General features: G+C 28.7%; 1 protein-coding gene across 1 annotated transcript; it reads left to right on the plus strand.

Moving 5' to 3' along the window:
- Window positions 1-5,314: 5,314 nt before the first annotated feature.
- On the plus strand, window positions 5,315-13,863 carry LOC113374088 (kinesin-like protein Klp98A). Its single transcript, XM_026614352.1, has 23 exons — window positions 5,315-5,515; window positions 5,576-5,642; window positions 5,877-5,990; window positions 6,135-6,251; window positions 6,345-6,481; window positions 6,540-6,642; window positions 6,795-6,964; window positions 7,037-7,436; window positions 7,520-7,756; window positions 7,900-8,089; window positions 8,236-8,407; window positions 8,484-8,634; window positions 8,774-8,947; window positions 9,172-9,288; window positions 9,589-9,705; window positions 9,781-10,013; window positions 10,092-10,228; window positions 10,472-10,539; window positions 10,697-11,023; window positions 11,337-11,552; window positions 11,746-11,818; window positions 11,891-12,066; window positions 13,609-13,863. The coding sequence occupies exons 1-23, from the start codon at window positions 5,469-5,471 to the stop codon at window positions 13,849-13,851; spliced, it is 3,786 nt and encodes a 1,261-aa protein (XP_026470137.1). The 5' UTR covers window positions 5,315-5,468; the 3' UTR covers window positions 13,852-13,863.
- The last annotated feature ends 609 nt before the right edge of the window (window positions 13,864-14,472 follow it).

Below are 14,472 nucleotides of genomic sequence, written 5' to 3' on the forward strand. Positions count from 1 at the left end.
AACGTGATTAATAATTTGAAGATATAAATGTTTTATTGTTCAATTTTAGGACGGAATGCTTAAAGTTGATGGTGGCAGTTACAATATTAACGTGTGCTTCAGATCTCGAACGTGCTGCGATTTTACATAAATGGATTCAAATTGCCATTGATACGAAAACCGCACTTGGAAATCTCTATGGTTTTTGTGGAATTATGCTTGGATTATCTTTGCCACAGGTACTTATTAAAGCTTGTAACAATAATTAAGAATTTCTAAAGTTAAATTTTTTATTGTAGAATTTTAGATGCATACTAAACATCTGAACATAATAAAACTATCAAGAAATATACCATATTTTTTTATCCGATATTGGCTTTAATTAATGATAGTTTTTATTATTTTTCTAGATTCAAAAATTAGAAAATCATGGCATATTCTGAGACAAAGACATACGGACAGTGCCTTTCAATTTGAAGCTAAATTGAGGCCTACATTAAAAGCAATGAATGAAGGCCATAATCCTCAGGCTCCCAATACGACAATACCTCATGTACTGCCTATCGCACTGTTGATGGAACGCGATCTCGATGATTTTCAAGGTAAAAGTTAAACCCAATTGAATTTAACTAGAAATTGATATCTATAATTTATTTAATTTTCAAATGATTTATAGAATATAGAGAATAGACATTTTACTATTTTTCAGTTGCGATTATAGTACTGGTTTTGCGAATAGCTGCTTAGCTAGTTGGGAACAAAATTCTACAGATTTTGGATTAACCACCTTAATTCAGCACATGCAGGCTGCAAGATCTTTTGCGCCTAGTGTTGCCACTTTTAGGCGAATTGCTAACAGCGTCCTACAAGAAATCGCCGAAGAAGACATCTCTTGTGACGCTTTCAGGTAAGATAAACGATAAATTATAACAAAACCTAATAAAGCTTCTAGCTGCACATGCAGTTTTTAACTGCATAAATTAATAATGTAAAGATTTTATACAACTTACCTTTTCATTTTTCCCAGGACTGAGTTTCATCAGAAGTTCCTCTGGGGTAGCAAAGGAGCTACTTTGAGTGCAGAAGAAAGGCACTCGAAATTTGATCAAATTCTCACAATCATGTCAGATAAATGTATCAGGGATATAGCACCGAATTCAGCAAGTTCGCAATAAATAGTTATCACCAAAAAATCTGAAATAGACAATACGCACATCGTCAACTTAGATATATAAATTAGTTATGGATAACAAACACAACTAGTGCATTTCTAATGAAATATTTATACAGGTCGTAGTATAGAAGATTATTATCTATACAGCTAAACTGATACCAAAAAGTAAGTAGAATTTTTAGAGTTCCTAAAAATATCCCATATTGTATAATATTATAATATTTATACTTATATCAAAGTTATTATTTTCATTAAGAAATTATAGAAATGGATTGATTTTGGATACGATCGTACCTATGGGTTTATAACTAATATTTTTATATATAATTAGTGTCGCGCATACATTGATATGATTGATACTGAATTATTATCGTTTTTTAAAAAATGAAGCGTAAAATAGAGTTTAGTTTTTACTGAAGCAATGATATTTACGAGCAATTAGAAATAATACATCATTGAATTTATAAATATATATTTTATTTAATTTGATTGCATTCGTTTAAAAAATACGGAGTTTTGAAGACACATATATTTCTCAAAGTATTTCATTATTTTTAGGGTTGTTCTATTTTTCAATTAAAAAATCAACCACTTCAATTGAAAATTATCTAGTTTACGCTTCATTTATTTTCAAAAATTGCATTTTTTTTTATTAATATGAGATGCTATTCTCCAAATAGGTACCTGTAGTGAATCTCATCTTGTCCCAATTAAAATTAATTATATAGAGTTAAAGATAATTTATCATTGATTTTGTGATAATTTCTGGTTAGATAAATATAGCTGACGCGGATCAAAAATTCCTAATTATTACGAATAGCTGTAATATTTAAATAACAGAAAGACTAGCTATTATATTAATATTTATACGTTAATAATAAATATTAGTTCATAGTAACTATGTAAGAACTGACGATAGAAAATAGTTCTTTGTGAATTATATGAAATTATGATTTCTATCCATGCTTAAGTAGTTATTGTTAGCATATTTATTTATTATATCTATATCTTTATGTTTTGCTATTTATTGTTTAACAACAATAATTAGTTTTGGTTTATTTTAACAATTGCTTCATACATATGAAATACTATTTATGTGCTCATTGCTCAAACAGTAATATTAGCAGCCAAATATATGTGATATTAATTTCATATTTATTGCGTATCAAATTTAAGCCTATTATGTAAAATTATGTAGAAAATATTTTTGATAATCATACAAATTTATATTATATGCCTATTATTGAAAAAGCGCTTTGTAAATAGCTTTGGAGAGTATTAAATTTGTTTGAACTGCAAATTATAATTCAGTGTATTCGATTAAAGTATTTAATTTATTGATAAATAATTTAAAATAAATAATAATCAAGCACTAGGACACTGTTGTTATTATTAATATAACGAACCAAAAATAAAAATTATAATTTTTCTTTTATTCATCTCTTACATATAAAAATTATTAAACCGCATAACCGGATAAATTGTACATATGAATAATAATTATATTTAATTAAGAGTTGTGCCGAAGAAAAGATGTTAAAATCTTTTTATATACGAATACTGACAATTGAGCTATTTATATAGGTCTATTATACATAAAAATACTTGAATTAATTATGTATATATACATAATTATGTGTATTTTATATACATATATAACTTGTTTTATATTATATAAACCGATTTTTTTTTGCAAAATATAAAAAAGTAATCAAACAAAATACTAGTCATCAAGTTCATGACGATCTTATATCAAAAGATCGCGATCTTAATATTCTATGCTTACATGTCATAAAATAATTATTATATTTAAAGAAATAAACATAATTGATTATGTATTAAAAAGTATATAAATTTATAAAAATCATTGGATTTTTAATTTATATTAGGTTCAATTGGTCAAAATCTAGTAGCTCAACTGTTAAGAATTATTTACTGATGCTTTATAATTTTTAATTTTAACTAAAATAAAATCAGATGCAATTATCAGTATTTTAATTTGGAATTGTATTGCATTGAAATTATGATTGTTTTTAAAATGAGTAATAAAAATGATTTTATTTTGGCGGACGAGTGTAAGCTGTGAATATATTAATTAAATATTAAAAGTATTAATATATAAGTACTTAAGTAGAATATTATATTAATTATTGAGAATACAATGTAGAGAACTTATATAACTATATAAAAGAAATACAAAATATTTGAATAAGCAATTAATTAAAACACTTATGTTATATATTGCATTTAGATGAATTTTCAGCATCGTTATAAAATGTTATGGGTTTATCTGTTTATGGAGTAACCTTATTATTGACGCCATTTGCATTGAATGGGCTCGCTTGTAGGTAAGCGGCTAAGAGCGACGGGACTTGATTCAGAGGTCCCGGATTCGATACCCTCTTCGAGCAGCCTGTTATCAGGCAGCATTGAAAACGATTTTCACTTGGAAGTATAGATAGCAATATGTTTCCAAGTGAAAACAGCCCTTAATCCGCTGATTCCTACACCAATAAACATGCAGTCAGCCCTATTAGATGAATTCTAAAAATAAAATCATCAAGTACGAATGGATTAACCATTTGGTTACCATCATATATATTTTTATCGATGGTTACCATCTAAAAATTTGAAGTAAGAAGATGGAAAAATCCTAAGATTATCTCTGCAAGAAACGGACAAAAAAGAGTGCACGTGTGTAAAAACAAAAAGACTACTTCATCAATTATATACTATGATATAATTATCTAACTATACCATGATATAATTATCTAGAAAGTAAACCGTCTCGATCTTTACAAATTAGTTACTTAATAATTTATAAGGATTAAGATAAGGATTAAATCATTTGCATTAGATGAAAAAATATACTTACTGCGGTAGGTGGGTTCCATTTTCCAATCTTTTTTGATTGAACAAACACAAAACCACAAAACAGAAAGTGAATTGTAATTATATTACATACTAGAGATGGGTAACTCACTCCGGAGTTATCACTCCGATACAACTCTTGCCTCGGAGTGAATTCGAGTGGAGTAGTCTCACCGGATTTGTCATATCCGACTTCCCTAAGCTGGTACTAAATCTGTTCGTGCGTTTTTGCTTTGGGAAAGAAGCTGTCGCTTTCTCGTCTCGCAGGCAGTTTTATGACCTTTTAGGTATATGTTTTTTTTCAGAAAATACAAAAATATTACATCAAATATACAGATCAATGAAATTGTGTTCAAGTGTGAATAGCTCCAATGTATAATTTATTGAATAGTAAGGGGTCATATTTCTAACAACGACAATCTTTGGCCGTGAATGACGGCGATCAGGAATATACATACCGAAAAATACGCGAAACAAAATACATTTAATCTGGTCTTTCCATAGTGACGTCAATAGTATTTGCAGCAAAAAATATATAGTATTAAGTTTTTACTTTTACACAATTATAGAATATGCTAATCGAACTATCCGATATAATATTAATTCTCGAATGGACATAGCAGAAGAAAAAATTAGAAAGCAGAAGTATTATTATTTGGTGAAAATATTTTGTGATAAATGTTTTGCTTTTATTACAAAGCTTACTACATTATTTTTATATAAAATTAATCAAAAAAATCAATTATTTTCAATCAACGCATTATAGAACACATTTGTGTCGAGTATTTCGATTTCAAAGTTGTCGGAGTCGTGGAGTTGTTAAGCGGATATAACTCCTCCCTGAAGCGGAGTCAAATCCGAGTCGATCCGACTTCGGATATAATATGGATATAATAAGCCCATCTGTATTACATACATATACTTCTTTCATCGAAGGTTAAATTATCGCAAGAAATTATTGTTAGGTTAATTAAGTTTGAGCACTCACAGTTTTGAAGCACTTGTCAGTTTTGAAATAACGTTCAAATTAAAATCACAGTTGGTAATACTTTTTTGTCCATAGATACCGTAGTTAGTAGACGGGAAAAAAATGTAGTACTCATCTTATAAAACTTTGTCTATGGTGGACTATCTGTCCCATCTGTCCTATGACTGTGACAATAAGTTGACAGATGTTGAAACTAAATGTCAAATACAATAATAGATTGTTATTTGTGCAATGATTAATTAAATTTTTAATGTTTAATAGATTTAAGTGAAATTCATATCTCAAGTGTTTAATCAAACACAGTACATATGAGTAATTATAGTGCGGTGTAAAAGTTTATATAAAAAAATGTTTAGATGTACATATTGTAGAAAATATTTATTTTTACCTTATTTTGTTAGTTTTATTTGTTAAAATAAATATTGGTTGCTTTGTGTCATTAAATTGCAAGAAATAATGGCGTCGTTAAAAGTAGCAGTTAGGGTTCGCCCCTTTAATCAAAGGTAATAATAATTAATTCCCCAAAAAGTTGCATATTATTACGAAACTGATAACATTTACAGGGAGATTGCTATGGAATCAAAACTTATAATAAAAATGGACGGAAAAAAGACCAGACTATTGAATAAGGTATTATTATTTATTACTTGCAATTTTATAAATATCACTACATTTTGTCTTGCACAATAATTTTACCTTAAAATTATTTTTTTCCTGATATATTACTTCAGGTAATTGTATTTTTTATTATTTATTTATGTCTATATTATATATAAAGTTTGTTTGTACCCACAAGTATACAAATGATTATAAATTTACCATTCAATTAGAACATTCTTACTAATTGAAGATCTTGTTAATTAGGTTTCTTCAACACGACAACTTAATGATGAAAAAGATCAATATAAGGACTTTACATTTGATTACTCATACTGGTCACACAATAATACTGATGAAAATTTTGCATCACAGGAACAAGTAAGTTATTTTTATAATGAAAAATACATAGAAAATGTAAACATTATTAATAGCCGGAATTACAAGAATATGTTATTTGCATTTATTTATTAATTTATTTTCAAAGTTTAAACTCTATTATCGAGTTTGCTTGTTATTTTTAAGGTATACTCTGACCTAGGAAATGATGTAGTTGATAGTGCATTTGAAGGCTATAACGCTTGTGTTTTTGCTTATGGCCAAACTGGAAGTGGTAAAACTTTTACCATGATGGGGACACCGGTGAGAATCTTTTTATACATAACGTTTTTATTAATATGTACTCACCTTTAAACATGCATCTTAATTAATTTTTATATTTATGTATTTAAAAAGGATTGCCAGGGCTTAATACCTAGAATCTGCAAGAATTTATTCAGTCGAATGCTCACTGGTAAAGAACAAGGTGCAAGTTATCGTACAGAAGTAAGCTATTTGGAAATATACAATGAACGTGTAAAAGATCTTTTGAGGTATGTTAACTTATTTGCAGTATGTCAATACAATTTTTTATACTTTATTTCTTTATAGTACTGATTCCGGACATAGTTTAAAGGTTCGTGAACATCCAAAAAGTGGTCCTTATGTTCAAGATTTATCATCACATCTAGTTTCTGATTATGGAGGAATTCAAGTAAATTTTTAATTAATAATACAGCTTACTTACTTATTCTTAATTAGACTCACTCAAATTCTAATGAGATTGACATCTATCATGTATTTTCCAACAAAATTCCAACTAATAGAAATTTCAATAATTACTAAATATACCAAATTATTTATTAGGAGTGTATGCTTAGAGGTAATTCACATAGAACAACAGCTTCCACCAATATGAATGATGTATCAAGTAGAAGTCATGCCATTTTTACTGTTACATTTGTTCAAGCTGGTTACAGTAATGATATGCCAAGTGAAACCGTTTCTAAAGTACATCTTGTTGATTTAGCTGGAAGGTAAGGTTTATTATATGCACTAGAAATGAAATAATAAGCATTTGACAAATTCTTTTTATTTTGTTTATTTAGTGAAAGAGCTGACTCTTCTGGAGCAACTGGTCAGCGTCTAAAAGAAGGGGCTCATATAAATAAATCTTTGGTTACGTTGGGATCTGTTATTTCAGCTTTAGCTGAATTATCTTCTTCAACACAAACATCATCTAGCAAATCTAAAACATTCATACCATACCGAGATTCAGTGCTTACTTGGCTGCTTAAAGACAGCCTCGGTGGTAATTCAAAAACTATAATGATTGCAGCAATATCACCAGCTGATTGTAATTATGGAGAAACTTTGAGTACATTAAGATATGCTAATAGAGCTAAGAATATTATTAATAAACCTACAATTAATGAAGATCCAAATGTTAAATTAATCCGAGAACTTAGAGAAGAAATTAGTAAATTGAAGTCAATGATGTCGGATACAGTAAGTAAATTGATTCAATTCTATTATATTCAATTAAAAGATTTCATTAATATATAATAATGTATCAATGATATCTATTACAGAGTTTGCTATCTGAACCACAAGTATTAGCTGCTTTGCATCAAAAGGAAGCACAGGAAAAAGTTCTTACTGAAGAATGGACTGAAAAATGGCGAGAAACTCAACAAATTTTACATGAGCAGACTGCTTTGGGACTACGCAAAGCTGGTTTGGGTGTGGTTCTGGACAGCGACATACCGCATCTTGTTGGCATTGATGATGATTTACTCAGTACAGGTGTTACTTTGTATCACTTGAAGGTAATTTTAGAATTATTTATAAGAATACTTTTTCTAGTTGTGTTACCTTACTCTAAAATTTATACAAAAATAATACTATAAGTATTTTTCCACTGTTTTAGACTAATGTAGGTTTTGTAAAAGTTCTAACAATAATTTTCTAGGAAGGAGAAACTTTAATAGGATCAGATGAAGCAACAACAACTCAAGATATTGTTCTGAATGGCCCAGATGTTCTACCTAATCATTGCAGTATTACACTGAATAAAGGTGTTGCAGTAATTCATCCAAAAGAGGGTGCACAGTGCTGGCTCAATACAGTGCTTATAGAGAAATCGACTAGACTAAGTCAAGGTAAAAATTCTCTTAGTATTTTATTTTTTAAACTAATTAGTTTCATAAAACTATGATCTTACTAACCATATTGTGTATACCAAATTCAAAATATGCTCTTTACTAATATTTTTTAATGTTATGGTTCTTATTTTTTATATTTCCAGGTTGTATTTTGCTGCTAGGCCGTACGAACATGTTTCGTTATAACGATCCTGTAGAAGCAGCTAAACTTAGACAAGGTGGAAGTAAATCAAGGTTAAATCTATCGCGGCTTTCGCTTCTTAGCTGGTCTACATCAGATCTGGCTGCGTCCTCCGAGAATTTATTATCTAATGGGTACTTATTTATTACATGTATAACTTTGATTAACACGTTATGAATGTTACTATATTTTAATTGTTTTCTATTTAAGAGATGAAGGAGTTTTGGAACAGCAACGCTCGGAATTACAAAAGGAAAAGAATAGTTTTGAAAAGCAGCAAACTCAAAGAGAGCTTGGTTGGAAAGAAGAACAAAAGAAAAAACTTGAAGAACTGGAAACCGCTCAAAAACAATTACAATTGGTAATCATCTTTACTATCTTCTTTACAAGTTTATTTATATTAATGTAATCATTATCATATTCTAATTTAATTTAAATAATTTATAAATTGATAAAAGTTGATTCAAACAGCAATAATTATATTATTGCGATAATAACAGGTACGAGAAGAAATGGAATTGGCTTACAGAGCTCAATGTATGAAACTTGCAGAAGACTGGCAAAGATTAGAACGAATACAAAATGAAAGCAAGTCAATGTTGCTCAGCAAGGAAACAGAAATTAAAAGACAAACCGAAGAATTATTAGCTGAACGGGGAGATACTAATGATTTGGTGAGTTTTTACATTTGATTCTTAGCTCATAGATGCTTTTCAGCTCATATATGCTTATTCAATGAATTGACTCTTATTTCAAAGTTTTTTCATTGTGTTCAAGAGATTCATTTCAAAATTAGTTTATTCTGCATGTTCATGTTCTTTGTTTGTTTATTTATTTGTTATGTTTCATTATTGATTTATTTTATTTTTGGTTTGTTTCTTTTTATTTTAATCAAAAGGTAAAACAAGTTTCGTCAAACATGAAAGATCTTTCAGAAAATTTGGAGTTGAAAAAAAGTGCTCTTATGGATTATATTCAGACTGAATTAAAGAAAATCATGAAAAATAATAACAAGGTATATGTTATATATTTTATTTTTATTTGGTTTACTTACCATTTTATGTTATATAACTTAAGTTATTCTGGTTTATTTATTGATATGATTTGAGCTGAAACATTTTTGAACCGGATCGAAGCCTATTTGATTGCTATTCATTCACTATAATTTCAATTGAAATATTGCTTTTGAGAACTATGATTAAAATTCAATAAATTAATTAAGGGATTAAAATCTGATTAAAAATAGTATATGTATTGTATATAATGTATATATAAATATGAATATATCAATATCTACGGAATTTAATGGTTTTAGACATCTTCAGAATGCGAGGATTTGGATTCAGACACTCCTCACACATTAGACGAATGTGTTTCTGCTTTGATGCGAATGTCTGAAGAAGCAAGTGTTCACCGAAATATTGCAAACCAGGTCAGTGTAACAAAATACACTTGATTAGTGATAATATAGTCAATATTTAATACATGTTTAATTTCTTTTTTATAGCAACATGAAGTCAATGCACTGGAAACATCTTTAAGGTCTCAAAATTCGGATTTGAACAAGCATATGTCGAAATTGAATGATATTGATTCGAAATTAGAAGATTTGAAACAACAGCAAATTGATATTAACGAAGAACAAAATAAATTATCAGAACCTCCAAATATTGATTCTAACAAGTTTATACAAGAGACCAATAGTGAACAGGCTGATGATTTATTGAAAAGGAAAATGTCGTAAGTTATACTTTCATTATCATATCTTTCACATTTTATGACTGAATTATTATATTGTTTCATGTTTCTTTTAAAAAGGTTGTCTTTACCAATAAGACATCCTCTGAATTCATTAGCAAACTCTACTGAGCTCAGCAACACCTCGTCCTCAGCGAATCCTTCTTGTATTGTTAGTCCTTTGAAGACATCTGATACGTATCATACTGCTGATTCTGGTAACTACTAATTAACCATAATTAATATATTTTATGTGATATATTTAATCCAAATTAGTAAAACAATTCATGATTATATTATGTTACTTCGGATTTAATTTATCAACGTTTATTCAAATATCTATATTTTATTTTTTTATATAATTAAATTTATTGTTACTGTATATTTTATGTTTCATTCTTAATATTTTATAATATTGTTATACTGCCTAACAATAATTAGAAACGATTTTTTCTTAACAGATTGCTCAACCGACAAAGAAGCTAATATGGATAACAAAAAATGTGATAAAGTAAAAGACAATTGCGAGGTAATGGTCTCTAATATATCATGTTCAGTTTTTTATTTGTATAATTTTGCATCATTTACTATCTCAAATTTCGCAATCATTAAGTAATTTTTTGTTTGTTTAAATTAAACAGTTTAATTTTTTTTTAAATGATAGATTGATTAATGTTAATTTCCAGCCCAATACAAAACAGGCTAAAAATGCTTCAAACAAAAATTTGGTCTATGACGATCCCCTTCACTGCCATTTAAATAAAGAGACACCGACAAATAATTTTAACACTATAAATATATCGAGTAATGAAATATCAAGTGTGCCTTCAGAAATAAGTTTGACAGAAGATATAGAAATTAATAATTGTAAATCAAATACTATGAACAATAAAACTGCAGTGCCTTTAAGAACTATGCAAAGAATACAACATAAAATAGCAAGACAAAAAATGATTATTATGAGAATTTTGGAAGCTCAGAATTCGAAAGAAGCTTTAGATAAGCAGATTGCGGTTGGTATAGATTATAAATATATAACTTTTTTATAGTTTTAAATTTTTATTTATTTCTTTAATTACTTTGCATTTTTCTTTTTTACGTAACTATTGTCCAGGTATTTATTTTAATAATTTATTTTAATTTGTAGGTCTCTCTTTATATTTATTGTAATTGATAGCTGCTTCTACTTTAGTTTGATATTTAAAGAATTTTTAATTTCACTCTTTAGATTTTGAGTTGTAATTAATGGATAAAGTTTATGATTGACTTTCTCTTCTATCACAGTACTGAATTCGAATTTAAGTATTTTTATGTTATCAATTATAGATATTACATGACCTGCAAAGACAGAAAATTCAGCTAGAAAAATATCTTCAAGACGTATATACGAATGGCGATATAAATGAACGTGTAAATGTTGACTGCTCGACAAGTGATGGATCAAGTGATGTTGATACTTGTAGCAATTATATAGAGGATTCTAATCTTGATACTTTGCAAAATGATGCGAATTCTTTACAATATACAAGCGTTTACTATATGGTGAGTCCGATTTGAACATTGATAAACAACTTATAAATCTAGTAATAATCGATTTTAATTGGCATTTTTTTTTGTATCTGCTTACATTAGGTGCAAGCCTGGTTACATACTGGTTGCATGCTTCATCAGAATTTTGCAATTCTATCTTTACCGTTAACTTTAATTTTAACCATTATTCATTTAATTTATTCAGGGCCAAGGAGAAGATTGTTCTTCGCCGTTCGCGTTGAGTTTATCACGAACAATGCCAGCGTTCAATGGCGAAGGTATTAAAATTATCTCCTGCTTTTGTTCAAATCAAAATATATGTTTTTTGATTTTTTAAATATATTTTATAGGTGGTGACAGAAATGTAATAAGCGTTACAGGTTTTGTCATTCGCGGCGCTAGAAAGAAAACACACGTGGAATATGAAATCCGCATTTACACTGAAACTGAATCATGGAGTTTGTTGAGACGTTACAGCAAATTTAGAGATTTACACTTGACGATGAAGTCGAGATATGGACAGAAGGTATGGAACGGATTTAGTATTGTATTATATATTTATTCTTCAGAACACAAAACAAGCGCATTATGATTTTTTTTTTCATATTTCTCTATAATTTTATTTGTTTATTATTGTACTTTAATAATTAACTTCCCGAAGGAGATGTTTATGTTTTCATAAAAAAATCCGATTTGCTAATTTTATGTTTTCTCGACGGTTCAAGCCATTCTGAATAATCGAATGAGACCAAATTTGGAAACAGTATGTGTGTGTGTGTGTGAACAGATTTTTTGTCGTAAATCGAAGTTGTCTCAAAAACGGCTGGACCGATTTCAAAAATTTGTATGTATCTCGATAAGGACCATTGTTTGTGAATTTTTTGCGATGATCGGCAGAGCAGTTTCTTTGTAAATAGCAGAAAATGAAAACATTTTCGTGCACGTTTAGCCTGCAATTCTGAATCGATGTTGATAATTTAAAAACCGTTCGAAAGATATTGGCAAACGATACGAATCGTGCTGAGTAGGTTTTAGTACAGATCGGCCAGGCCGTTTTCTTGTAATAAAGTGTTAATAATTTTTTTTTCGACGATTTTTATGATTTTTTTCTGACGGTAGATACCATAGTCTTATAGATCATACTAAAATATTACGGCCCCACGACAAGTCGTTTAATTTTAAGAATTGTCAAAGTTTCCAAAAATTAGTATCGTTTTTTTATGCTTAAAAACGCCTAACTGATTTCAAAAAATTTAAAAGCCAATCGATGTATTTCGATGTGGATTATCTTTTCTCAGTTTTGTCCGACGTCGGCTGAGCCGTTTCTTTGTGGATAGCAGAAAAGTGAAAAAATCGTCCACCTTTTAGCTCTCAATTCAAAATCGATTTTAAAATTCAAAAACTTTTCGAAAGGTATTGGTTGGTAATGATACTGATTAGTTTTAGGTAAAAATCTACCGAGCCGTTTTCTTGAAATTAACTGTTGAAAAAAAATGTAGATTTTTATGAACCTTTTTTGGTAATAGATATAATAGTCTTATAAAAGATACTAAAATGTCACGGACCTACGACAAATAGTTTAATGTTGAAAATTCATCAAAGTTTGAGAAAATCTTATAGTCAAAATTTATGTCAAAAGTTGCTTATATAATTAATATAATTTCAGTTAATTTAAATGTGTTTGAGAAAATTCTATTCGAAATCGCAATGTTTAGAATTATTTGAAAGCGATAATTTTATTTTTGAAATAAACAGTTGAAAATTTTATTTAAATATCTAAATTTCAATTTCGATTGAATAAGTCAATTCTTACACATTTGGGGCCGTTCAAGTATTACGTAAGCACTATAGGGTCATTGATTTCTTATTTTGGGGACATTTTGGTGACAGATTGGCTTACTTTTCTGATAAAGAGGGATGGGGGGGGGGGGGTAAATAATTGTACTAAATCTGCTTACGTAATACTTGAACGATCCCTTTCGGGAAGCTCATGCTACTTGCCTTAAAGCTTAATGCCACTTTCAACTAGCTTAATATATTTTGTGCCTTATTCATTTTTTGTTTCCAGGTGGCTGAGCTTAGTTTTCCGCCTCGACACCTATTTTCTTCGTCCTGCTCCGATGAAACAGCGCGTACGCGTCGGTCTGAATTAGACACCTATCTTCAGCGTCTTATCGAGGTCTGCTCCGAAATGCCGGAATGTCCCCTGCACGCCTGCAGGGGGCAACAATTGACCAAGCTTTGTTTGCTGGAATTTAGTGACTTCTTCAGAAAAGGTATGTTTGAAAGCACACGTTACGGTACTAGTTAGAAAGAAAGTTTCGGGGACAATAGTAGAGTAATGTATCTAATTTGGTTAGTCATTAAATTGAAATCTACATTATTTTGGAAGTTGGTTTCGAGAGGTTAAACTTATTTGTTAGTCCGTATTATTTTAAGAGAAATTAAAATGTTTTGTTGAAAAAGGAGTTCACAGCTTTCATTATAACTATACTTCCGAGTTATAAACCAAATAGTTTCTCTATTGTAATGCTTGGCAAGATTTTTAAAGTAAATCTTTTATTCAACTGTAAAGCATGCCGTACACAAGGCAGAAGTTGTGTCAAAAATATATTGCAAATAATAGCAATTATAACAATTATACAAATATTTATTGAATGATACATTATTACTAAATCAATTAATGACTCAACTGAATTTTATGGTACATTTTTAATAATATATTAGTCTTTAATAATATATTAGTCTTTAATAATATATTAGTAAATTATTAGATCTAGATTTTTCAATATTTAATATTGATTATTTATTTTTTTCAAATTCAAAGGTGTACAATATTTAATTAACTTATTTTAGACTGTTTTATTCAACAAATTTTAATTTAGTAGATTTTATATATTTAAAACAATTTTAATCAAATCATATCTGATGG

This window comes from Ctenocephalides felis, unplaced genomic scaffold, assembly GCF_003426905.1.
Source record: "Ctenocephalides felis isolate EL2017-DRISC unplaced genomic scaffold, ASM342690v1 CF-g0.4_SCAFFOLD_01604, whole genome shotgun sequence".
In the NCBI taxonomy this organism is placed as follows: Eukaryota; Metazoa; Arthropoda; class Insecta; order Siphonaptera; family Pulicidae; genus Ctenocephalides; species Ctenocephalides felis.

What these genes read in the sequence shown, in the direction of transcription:
- LOC113374088 (XM_026614352.1), top strand. Translation starts at nt 5,469, where the DNA reads ATGGCGTCGTTAAAAGTAGCAGTTAGGGTTCGCCCCTTTAATCAAAG. An exon ending in ACCGAAATATTGCAAACCAG is followed by an intron (nt 9,706 to 9,780) that starts GTCAGTGTAACA and finishes TCTTTTTTATAG; the next exon opens with CAACATGAAGTCAATGCACT. An exon ending in AGTCGAGATATGGACAGAAG is followed by an intron (nt 12,067 to 13,608) that starts GTATGGAACGGA and finishes TTTTGTTTCCAG; the next exon opens with GTGGCTGAGCTTAGTTTTCC.